At 35.2% G+C, this 11,876-nt stretch overlaps 1 protein-coding gene across 2 annotated transcripts; it reads right to left on the reverse strand.

The window, feature by feature from the left end:
- Positions 1–737: 737 nt before the first annotated feature.
- On the reverse strand, positions 738–9,890 carry LOC109240319 (probable U6 snRNA-associated Sm-like protein LSm4). Of its 2 annotated transcripts, XM_019406943.1 has the most exons (9): positions 9,787–9,890; positions 9,533–9,567; positions 9,365–9,406; positions 6,656–6,754; positions 6,463–6,540; positions 3,731–3,770; positions 2,872–3,027; positions 1,296–1,348; positions 738–1,027 (listed from the first exon to the last, which is right to left on the reverse strand). In XM_019406943.1, exons 2-8 carry the CDS (start codon positions 9,533–9,535, stop codon positions 1,326–1,328), a joined length of 441 nt encoding a protein of 146 aa, XP_019262488.1. In that variant the 5' UTR covers positions 9,536–9,567; positions 9,787–9,890; the 3' UTR covers positions 738–1,027; positions 1,296–1,325. The 2 variants fall into 2 exon arrangements, with proteins under 2 accessions (XP_019262488.1, XP_019262487.1); XM_019406942.1 differs by lacking the exon at positions 738–1,027 and having other exon boundaries at positions 1,079–1,348.
- Between the last annotated feature and the right edge of the window lie 1,986 nt (positions 9,891–11,876).

Genomic DNA, 11,876 nt, shown 5'->3' on the forward strand with positions numbered 1-11,876 from the left:
GACCAGATTAGTAGAGCATGAAGCTTGGTGGTGCTAATTAGCTATGGAGGAAAATGTTTTGTGACCATATTGTGAAAATTAGTGATGAACAACGTTTTTATCAGAGTGTAATATATGTTAATTTGTGCGTTTATCCGTGAAAATTGAATTAGGCGAGTGCAATGTGTGCAGCGTGTGTGTGAGTGCACTGTGTGGAAGAAGCGCAAGGGGATGGGACACAATGAGTTGGGGCAACAAGATAGCATGCCACGCGATATCCACCTCATCAAATGCCAGTGCCACGTAGAATATCATATATCTAAGTCACTTAGCTAATATTGGAGTATTTCTATACGAAAAGTATGACGGAAGATAAATGTGATTCTTTTCTCTTTAGAGAGACTTTAAAAAATCCTTAGCTACCATCTTTGAACATCATTGGTAAATGTATGTAAATATTCCAAACTGCATTTAATTAAGTACTTTTTATTTAAATTCCAAACATGTATGTCATTTTTCAAAAAGATTGAGCAAGTAGCGGTCAAAATTTCACACTGAAAATAAGATACTTTGTTGCTCGTGACCTGAACTACATAATTGTTTTTAAGGATTTGTTGAGTAACAAATTAAAGAATATGAAGATGAAACCAAACTTTTGGCAAGACCCTGTATGATTTTTAAAGCAAGGTGAACTATGAACTTGCACCAACCCCAAAATTAATTTGTCCCTCATATAGAGTAATATGACTATTGCGAGATGTGCAAATTAACCTCACTATAACTCGAACCATTATCTGACATCATTCATCAGTTATCAACTAACAGGTATAAAAGAACAAATAGCTCGAGCAGCAGTACCAGGAGAGTCTAAGCGAGTATAAACATCACGCAGACACGAGGAACTATTAAATCCAGATGTCTGTACAACAGTCTGTTTTAGTATGAGTCCGAGAGTGTCCTGAACTAGATCCAATGGTAGGATGACAGAATCCCTTTCTTTGTCTGCATTTCATAGTAAACAGACACAGAGTGCAGCACCAACTCCAATCTGATCATGGAGTCAAAGAGAGTTAGTAGCACTCTTGCCTTGGACTGCGGAAAGTCTTTAAATCTGGGATTTCATAAATATAACACGAACTTGCAGACAGTTTTTTCACAATTGTAAAGTAATGGTCAAACGAAATGATCAGCTCAAGCCTAAATACATTACTTTCAAACTAAGAATAACTGGAAGTGGCCTCTCATCCTTCAAGTGCCTTAGAATTAGGTGACAAACAAAATACATATAGTATGCCTTAAAAGGTGGCAATTGTCACCTGGCTTCCTGGTCTCTCGATGAAAGATTATTAGCCACGTCCGCGACCTCCACCTATATGAGAAATCCAACCCAGATTCATCAATGACATTAAAAAAAATAGGCAGTCTTTGTTTACTTGGTGACTAATAGAAATTTCTTGAACATGAAGCTTGTTTATTGATATAACAGTCAATCCTGAAATGAGCTCGGGCTAATTTTGAAAGTACTAGAGAGAGATCTGTGCTTAACATATTTCAAAAAACTGTGAAATCAAGTATTGGCACATGGGTGGATTTGGTTGGCTGTGAATGAACTCTAATGGCTTCTTATAAAATTGGCTGCATATTCAATCAACCCATTTTGTGTAAACCTAGAAGGATTCAGTCCCAAATGAAGTCATCAAAATCCACCTGAAACCTCTTGTAATAGGTGTCATGTTAGTGTGCAACGATTTAGGCATAAAATGCAAACTTATATCTTACCTGGAATACTCTGATGACTTCGTCATAAGAACGACATATTTGCCAAGTATAATACAGCCCAATTTTACACGTGATTGGTGAGAAAGGAATATCCTTTTTTTAAGCATCAAAGTGCACATAATGTATATTAGGGTTTAAAACTAAGGACCCAATTGTCCACACACAATTTTTCCTTTTTTTCGAATTTTATTTTTTCAACACTTGGTTGGTTATACATTTGACTGAATTGTTGACAATTTTTTTGAAGATGAGTTTCCAAGTTTGAAAAAGTGGGTTTTACCACTTCTCATGTAAAATTTCATTTTCCCTTACAAAACTAAAATATTTTTTCAAGTGAAATGCATGTCCAAACACCACTTCAAATTCTAAATACCTTTTTTCAACTTAACTCCAAAAACTAATTTTTTCCAAAAATAAGATTTTTATGTCCAAACGCCAACTAAGTTAACCAAAAATATTTTCACTTTCAGAGTACATGTCAAATTCTAAGAAATTAATTTTTTATTTAAAACAAACAAGTTTTGCTTGTGTAAAGTAATCTCCTTTTCTTAATTATTCAACTTTGTCTTTTGTCATAACTCAATGACAATGTGTTTTTTCTTTCACTTTTCAGCTTGACTTCTTGATTCGACGATGTTTATATTAGAATTTAAACTGATTTGCTATTGTGTAAGATAAAAGTTTGAATCTTATAAAAATAAGAGATGTTCTTCTCCAATAGCAAAGATCATCCAAATAATTAAAAAGGTAGCAAAGAGAATGAGTCTAAACCAATTACGAGAAAAGGAGAAGGTGGTTTTAAAAATTAAAACAATGGAAGGAAAATGAAAAATGGGTTTAAAATAATGGAAGGAAAAACAAGATATGGTTGGCTGGTTATGAGAACAAAGAGACGTCTTACATGGATTCTTGGGAACCCAAGGGTTATAGCAAACAATAAAATGTGCTTTTTGATACCCACAAGCAAAAATTTGATACCCATTTTCTTACTACTTAAACCCATAATGTGTGGACTCCTGGGTTTGGATATTATTGTCACCACTAAATATCATCATGTTCTAAGGGTAATTAACGGAACAGGAATTAACTTTTAGTCGCTTCATTTAGTCATACCTCTGCCACCAGACTTGGCACTAGGTCCTCCTTTGCCCCGGCCTTTGGCACCTCCATCATCCATCCCACGCCCATATCCTTTTCCTTGTCTCCCCGCAGCACTGTCATCTCTACCTCCTCTTCCCCTTCCACGTCCTACACCAGGCGGTTTTCTATCTGCAAAACCATTAACATATAGTACTTTCAGGTATTAATCACCAGGGAGAAAATGCATGTCATCATTGGGCAAATACCAGTTCAATTTTTCACGTGTTGGTACTTAATTTGATGTCAAATATCCCAAGGTCTTAACAAAAACTTCTTCACGGAGTTAATATAACTTGTAGATACAAAATGAGTAAAGCTGTAATCCAGTGGCGTATAGCTTGCAAGTTACTGAATAATTATGAATAACCAATATCCACAAACCATAAGGAATATTATAAGGAGACCAAAATTTTCTTTCTCTAACACTATAATAGAATACCTTCCATTCATAATAGAAGACATGTCATCACCAGTGGTGCAAAATAAAAGACATTACATTCAATGGTATTACATAAAAGATCAGTGCAGTTCATGAATATGTTTTGGTGGGAAGCACTTAGAGAAGAAAGGCCATTCTATGACATTCCATTGTAAAAAGCATACATGCTGCCAAATTGCATGCCATGATGATCAAAACATAATGGACAAGCTCTAGTTTATCATGATGGTGAAGTAGGGAAACGCCTGACAGTTAGAACAGTTAATCTACGAAGTAGTTAAGCTATATATCGGGACACCAGTTCTAATGCATATCAAGAATAACCATGATGACAAAAGCTCAAATAAAAGAGGTCAAAACTCTTCCATAAAGCAATAATATCTAAAATAGTACCTGTACGGCTTTTTGCCTCCTCCTGAACCTTATCAATCACCTGGAAGAAATACACATAGCGCAGTTTACAACCCAAACACAGAGAAAGTAGAAAATTAACAGAGTAAAAAAGAGAGACAAGGACACCACATAACTACATAGTTTCTAGATCACGTGTGGAGTTCAACCAGATGCTAAACCATAACTAAAATCCAGTGAATGTTTTCCCCCTTCTTGTGGAAGGAAATCAAACCGCTACTCCAGCAAATAAAATGGTTCAAACATTTACAATTTTATACAAGGGGATTCAAGAAAATACTATAGTCTCAAACAAAGGATTTGAACCTATGACCTATAACAATTTTAATCCCTTTACCACTACACTAGAATCTTTCCTTATGTCAAGGGGATTCAACCATTTATAAATAACCACAGGAATTTGTTTTTGCCCTACTTGCGCAGCACCATTTTTCAAAGAGAATTCAATTGAACCGCCGCCTCCTTAACTTAGTGGCCTCACCCAACTGTAGTTGGATTTGACTTAAGTCATAATTTGGACTTAAAAAAGTAAATCAAATTAATTACCAAAAATGTTGACTTAGGTCAATGCATCTTGACTTTAGGATTTAGCCCAAATTTTATATGGACTTGATCCAATAAGTTTTTGATGTCAACAAAAACACGCTGTAAAAGAACATCTAAATGAGAAAGCATGCTAAGCCCAACTATTTTGTTTAACAGAACTGCAAGTTGATGAATTTCACAAATATGGTCAGAAGTGAACCAATCTCTGAAGTCATCTTCAGAAAGTTGCATTTCTACCTAAGAAGTCTCAACAGACCACAGTTTTAAAAGTGAAACGTGCAAAGAGATGACAAGTTTTTTCATAAGGTCCATGGAGCTTGAAGTTAAAAGCAAGTAGCATAACACTCGCTTCTTTGAAGTGAATAAGACAACTAACGACATAAATGAATATCAAACATATATGAATTTAGTATTACAATGATCAAAATTGCAGTTAAAATAACTAATTTCAGTACCCAATGTACAATAAGAATGATATAATCCAGCTCTTCAAAGTTCAGTTCAACGAACCTGCCGCTTCACATTGAGATTATTTGCACATCATTGTTTGAAGCACACACTACTACAAAGTGCAAGGCTTCACCTATGAAGCAATAACCCCTCGCTTTGCATCACTTCGTCACTTTAAGCGACGATATGATGGCTTTTAATAACACTTCATCTAACTAGACTAAGTTGCATCCAACCATAATATTCAAACTTCCTCCATACCAAAATGTCCTTTGATATTAACGTGGAAACAAATCATAATTAATTACTACGTCAAGCAATAGTATCTATGTCAACAATGGTTCAATACTACGATATTACCACAAGGCGATAATGTTGGAAAAAGAACAAACTTCATGATCCAATCAGCAATTAATTTCATCACAAGAAATCATTTACAACATCTATAGGTAGAAACAACTTTTTGAATGTGGAAATCCATAATGAGTGATATCACATTTCACTTGATAAGTCCCAGGATGAAGTTTCAAACCCTATTATTGCTTAAAGTTCTTTGGATGGCAATTTAGATTAGCATTTAAAGTTAGTAAACTAAGGAAGACTCTGATTCTATATGCTAAGACTGCTAGCAAGTTAATGTTGAATTATGTGACTATAAAAACTTGAGCAGTTAGAGTGTTAGAGAGGATACGCTTTTATTTACTTCATTATATCTTCAACATACCGCCTCAGGTATGAGCCTGATTCTTTTTCATGAGCCAAACACGTGAAAATCTTTTTGACAATAGGTGGCGGAGAGACTTGAACCTAGGACTTGTGCCTCCTCTGATACCATATTGCAAAAATGGACATTGAACCTAACTCATCTCCAAAAGATAGCTCTTGATGTTAGGATTTCTGAAATCTATATAAGGAGACAACAACTCATCCTCTCAACCAATGCAGGACATTCAAAGAACCCCTCCTTTGTAGGCCGAGAGCTGGACATCTAGAGCATGAAAAGTATAATATGGGGCCCAACATTTGATAAACAAAGAGTAGGGATGGATCTGGCTCTGGTACACTGTAAAGAAAATAAATAGTGAGCCTAAATCAACCTCAAAATCTCAGCCCTTTACTTTTTATTTCTTTCCTATATTCTAAAGACAGCAACCCATAAACCTAAAGATAAGTTTTAGCTCCCTTAAGTCCAATTGCATCAAGACTAGCTAGTATCAGGACTTCATTACAGTGTACGAAACTACAGCCCCTCAAACCATGCGGAACATGTAAGGCCAATAGGTTTCCATGTTGGTAGTTCAAACAACTTACAGCACAAAAGCAAGCAATAAAAGAGGAGGAGGTATTATATCAGAATAATACTCATCAAGTACCTAAAAGCCAATACGTTGCCACGTGTGGAGTTCAAACAACTCAATTCACAACGAGAAGCAACCACAAAGAAGATGGGGCATCTCACCGAACATTTTCGGCGGGGAGTCGAGCAATGACCAATAACAGTTTTAATATTTATTCCAATAAAAAATAACAGTTACCTGCACTTATTACTACAATATAACCAAATTCTTTGCCTTTGTTCCCAAGTCAAATTGCAATATTCACTTCTTTTTTTCTTTAAGGGATAAGTCAGTTATATTTACCCTGTAAATAGCACAATGTGTAGAATCGGAATAATAGTAGGCCAAGGCATATCGTTGGAATTCAAGAAACAATCAAACCTCATCAGGTACTCGAAGGTATTTTATTGTATTCCCACGAACGTAACATTCTGGCATTCTCCAAAATCTATCTCCATCCTGCATTCCTTTTTAAAATCAGGCATTACTGCACTACATAAGAAACTTTAGCTATGACATAGAAAGAAGAAGCTATAACATAAATAGGATCAAGCACATAAACTAATAAACTTACCTTTGAAGTACAGATAACTTCACGAAGATGGATATTCATCCAGGTATCACAGTTGACCAAATGTCCATTATACGTTTCCCCATTTTTTAGTTCCACCAACTGCAAGACGAAGCAGAAATCTCCAGATTAAAACAAGTTTAAGAGTACAAGGTAAAAACTTGGATTCTCTAATGAACCAATGGATTATTTTGAACTTCCACAGTTACATCGAATTATCGAGGCTTGAAATTCATGTTGGAGATGCAATAGCAAATTGAAGTAACTAAAAAGTTTTTAAGAAAAGTTATTCTCATTCAGCTATTACATAAGCAACCAGTCAAAGCTTAAAAGAACATAGAAAGATGAACTTTACTTGATCCCTTATCCCATTAGCAACTTCAACAAGACAAAAATTCTGAATTTGGATAAACAATTTATTCAGTATTTCAGGTTATTATGAAATACTCCCTCTGTCCCAATCTAAGAGGCACTTGCTTTTTTGTTTGTCCCAAAAAGAATGTCACATTTCTATATTTAGAAACAGTTTAACTTGAAAATTTTCAATTTACCTTTATTGAACTGATTTATAGCACACAAATACCTTAAGCTTGTTTTAGAGCACAAGTTTCAAAACTCTTCCTTTCTTTCTTCAACTCTGTGCCAAGTCAAACAGCGCCACATAAATTGGGACGAGGGAGTAATACTAGAAAGATTGTTCACTGCTTGAACTAATACACCAATTCTAGGCCAGGTGTTTGCCCGGAGTTTTTGAAGTTTGGTTAGAAATTTGTATACCAATAGGGACTGAGAGTGGATTCATAGAGGAGGGGGTGCTTGTGCACCCATAGCCCCTGGCAGAAACCTATATGTAAAATAGCGCTTATTTTGTAAAATCATATAACATTGAAAAAGTGTGAATCCAATGTCACAAAATATCCATGGGTGCCATGGTTGAACGTTCATCCTTATAGTTCTGCTCACCCTCCCGCCGAGGATTTGAATCAGGATGACAAAAAAAATTCAATTTATGTTCCGCACATCACCTTTTTTCATTTCCTTGTTCTTTTCAGAATTTTCTTTATTGAATACCACTCACCTATTCCCATTCCAATTACCACTTCCCATAACATAAACATCCACAATGAGATAGAATCATTGTTGCTTGATTTCCTTTTTTTTCCTCTCTTCTTTTATATACCTCTTACTCCAGACACTCCCCTTGCTGATACCCTATCCTCATCTACACTTCTTGCAATGATGCTTTACATAAACACCTCGTTTATTCCCTGTGAATGATGCTTTCTTCACACAATTGAATATTTAGTATTGAGATCGAATTAAATTAGTATTTGATTGGATTGAATTGAATTGAGCAGTTGTGACTGTAATTAATTTGAATTATGAGTGTGGTCACATTGGTAAGAATATTTGATATGACAATTCAGTATTTGTGTTTTTGGATAGTTCAAAGACATGCATACCATTGTTGATCAATCAATTAACTACGCATGAATACTGATATCTTAGACAAAATTCTCAACTTCTCACATAAGGAATATTTTTTACTCTTTGTTTTGATAGGCGGTACATCTTTTCCTAATTGGAAAATTGAACCAAAATAATCAACATGAACTCATTTCACTTGGATGATCAAAACGTCTATCTACCAATCAAACAAGGAATATATCGAAACAAAACTAACCGAAAATCAATTGAAAACCAAATCGAATTAAACAATAATCAAACTGATTGAATACATGCTACTACCCAGACTCTATTTCTATTTCAGAGTGTATGTTAAAGGCAACATTGCATCCTTCATTTCCAAATGCTGGGCCCTCTTCTATATGTCATTGTAGGGATAGGACTGAAATTGGCCGAACCTCTAGAAATGCCCCCCCCCCCCTTTTTTTTTATAATGGCTGAGAAATACTGAGAAATACGTCTGGGCCAATCCTCAAAAAGCTGATGGCCCCGTCCCTCTACCCAGTGTGAGAGGCGAAAAGCTCTAAAAAGCATTCCAAGTCTGTTGCGGCTTTAAGCGCAAAACGCAATTTAAGTGTGGGCTTCAATAAAAAAAACGGTGCAGCGATGGAAAAAAAAAAAATATATATATATATATATAATTTTAAAAAAAATTAACAAATTCATTCATATCGTTTTCCTTAAAGCATAATACACTTATTTGCGATTAAATTGTGTTGTTTAGTACCGCTCAATTCAAGATAGAACTCATGGACAATAGGTGTCCACGCCTTAGAGCCTTGCCTACACTGAAGCGCAGCTTAAGCAACGCGAAGCACTCTCCTCAAGCTTTTCTGAGCTTCAGGCCTTAAGCATGCTTTAAATGAGCCTTTGACAACATTGCCTCAGCCCTTTTCAACTTAAGCACTAGGCTTAGTTTGCATGGTGGAAGGCTCGAACCTGTGACCTAAGTCATAAGTCCCTCAAACTTTGTCACTTGACTTAAGCCATGGGGGCAAATTCTAGAAAACCCTAATGTGTTTCCAAACGACACATTATTGGGCATTGGAATGAAAAGAGTCCAAATAGAACATAATAGGTATCAATGTTTGAAAAAAAAAAGATATCAAGGATGCATATAGGTGAACCCAACAAGTTTGGGCTTGAAGCACAGTAGTAGTAGTAGTTGTTGTTTCTGCAGTTAAGAGACATATACCACAGATATGAACACACACACACCCCACAAACAGAGGGAGAGAGAGATACCATGGGATGCCCCTGTGCAGTCTTGAGCAGAGAGAGTGGGAGCTGAGACAGAAAAAAAAAAAAATCAAGGCAGGGATAAATCGTTCCACAGCTTCATAATCAAATCAAAAGAACAATATTAATGAAAAATAAAAACCCTAATATCTATAGCAATTATGTTAAACGTACCATCTTTTAATGTGTGAAGATCCGAATTCAAATTGCTGCAAAATTCAAAACAGAAGTAATATCACACACAAGGCATCAGAGAACAAACTGCGGATATATAATTAATACGAAAAGGAAAGCACTTTCAAATTGTAGAGCGTTCTTTTCTACCATCAAAACTAAGACCCCCCCCCCCCCCCAAAATTGGGTTTTAAGGTTATTTGCACTAAACGAAACGATTTGAGAATTCCGAGATTCGTATATAAACGCATTACCTGATTGATCTTCTTCGTCTTCCACCTTCTTGGCAACCAGACGTAGGGCAAATACACTTTTAGTCTTTTACTAGTACTACTAAATTGAATATTTTTCATTATGCCGCTGATATGATGTCAGAATGGGCTAGTCTAGCCCAACCCAATCAAGCTTTACGTGCCATGAAATTTAATAAGATGGTGCGCCATTTAACTAGTACTTTAAATTTTAGACAACCTTCTTCTTCTTTCTTATTCTACGCTGTAAAAATAAAGGTGAGGGTAAATTCATATCGAATTTGTGAGGATATTTTAAGGTAGTTTATAGTATTTTACGGTAGTGAACTGTTGTGGCACTTTAATTTTTACTATTACTCAGGGTTTCTTCTTATTCTTCTTCTTAATTACAAAATGGGTTTATTAGATTTATTTTTATTTTGACAAATTGATGATTGGGTTTGTTCTTAATGATATTTGGAGGTTATATTTCAAATTTGAGCTTATTTGGAGTAGATTTAGGTGTTAAATCGCATATCAGATTGTTGAAATTCGAAGAACAAATTTTTGTTTCTGGGCAATTTGCACTTCAGACCTATTTGATCTTAAGTGCATGAAAACATTGGTTGCACTTCATACTTATTTGGCTTTAAGTGCATTTGAAGTGCAATTTTTTCACTTCAAATCTATTTGACCTTAAGTGGATGAAATATTTATTGCACTTCAGACCTATTTAGCCTTAAGTACATATTAAGCGCAATTTTTTACACTTTTGACTTAATTGGTCTTAAGTCCATTGCACTTTAGACTAATTTTTTTAAACTTCAGACCCAATAAGTCTGAAGTTGATCCTATAGTGGGTAAGCTTACAATTTTTTGTGCAAAGTGAGTATAAGTTAAATTGTGACCCCAAAACTGGATATAGATGCAAATGCCCATATGACAACGTACACATATAATTAGCAGAAAAAAGCCCTAGTTATAGACATTGGCATCAGGTAGCCAATAAATGTATATCATAATAATAATGTATATATCAAAATTTATATCACAACTTTATTATCTTTCTTTGTCTATATTAAAATGTATATCACAACTTTATTTTTCTTCTTTATACATCTAAAATATAAAATGGTTACATCCCATGTTTTCATACTTAAAAGTACGTCGTAAGTCACCTGATGTATGTTCGGAAATGAGATCATATTTGAAAGTATATAAAGTAGGTTAATCATGTTACCTTGGAGGTTACAAATATTTAAGATCATGACAACAAGTACCAAGAGGGTTGGAAGGTTTAGAAGCTAAACGAATTGAAGAAAATAAGTTTCGTCGAAAGTCGACAAGTTAGGAATGTTATAACTAGTACTTTTGGGGTGAGACTAGGGTGCTTAACATGAGAATAAAGTTATGTTATGAGTTACTTTAGTCGTATGATAGTCTTGTATTAAGTGTTGAAGTCACACGAGTTATGGAACAAAAGTAGATGAAAGTCGTCACAAGTCACGTTCATAAGTCTTGCTGAAAATTGGATCAAATGTAGAAGAGCTTTTCTCTCAATATAATAAGAATTACAGGTTGATCCACCTATGAAATTGAAGGTCTCATATATATTTTCCAACACACTAAACCATTAGTCGATACGATGTCGGAGTAGAGAGATATTCACGTTTTCGCGAGACTGCACAAGCAGCTCCCTTGGGACCCACAAAGTCAGTGGAAAGTGCAGCTCGTCTTTAAGTTAGTTTTAACTCATTTTTCTCGGCCAAAACAGTTCATAAACACTCCTAGATGATCTCCAAGATTTCCCCCATGATCCTAGAGTAAAATCCAAAGATAAACCACACAAGTTCGACGTAAAGAATATTGTGGTTACCGTTAACTCACTTTCCTTCTCATTGTGACGACTTATGAAGTGACTTGGTATTGAAGTAAGTTAAATAACGGAGAGTTCTTGGTATATTTGAGGTAAGTTTCATCTTCCCTAACCTAATCTTAAGTTTGTACAAGTGTTGGGTTGAATTTTGTTGGAAGATTCTTGAAGAAACTATTAACTATGAAACTTAAAGTTGAGCTATGTTGGGTGGGTTGTTTTTACATGATTTAAGATACCA

This window comes from Nicotiana attenuata, unplaced genomic scaffold (genome assembly GCF_001879085.1).
Source record: "Nicotiana attenuata strain UT unplaced genomic scaffold, NIATTr2, whole genome shotgun sequence".
NCBI lineage: Eukaryota > Viridiplantae > Streptophyta > Magnoliopsida > Solanales > Solanaceae > Nicotiana > Nicotiana attenuata.

Coding starts and splice junctions, on each gene's coding strand:
- LOC109240319 (XM_019406943.1), bottom strand. Junction 6,755..9,364: donor CTGCACAGGGGCATCCCATG/GTATCTCTCTCT, acceptor TTCGTCTTGCAG/TTGGTGGAACTAAAAAATGG. Junction 1,349..2,871: donor TGCCAAGTCTGGTGGCAGAG/GTATGACTAAAT, acceptor TTTCTCATATAG/GTGGAGGTCGCGGACGTGGC.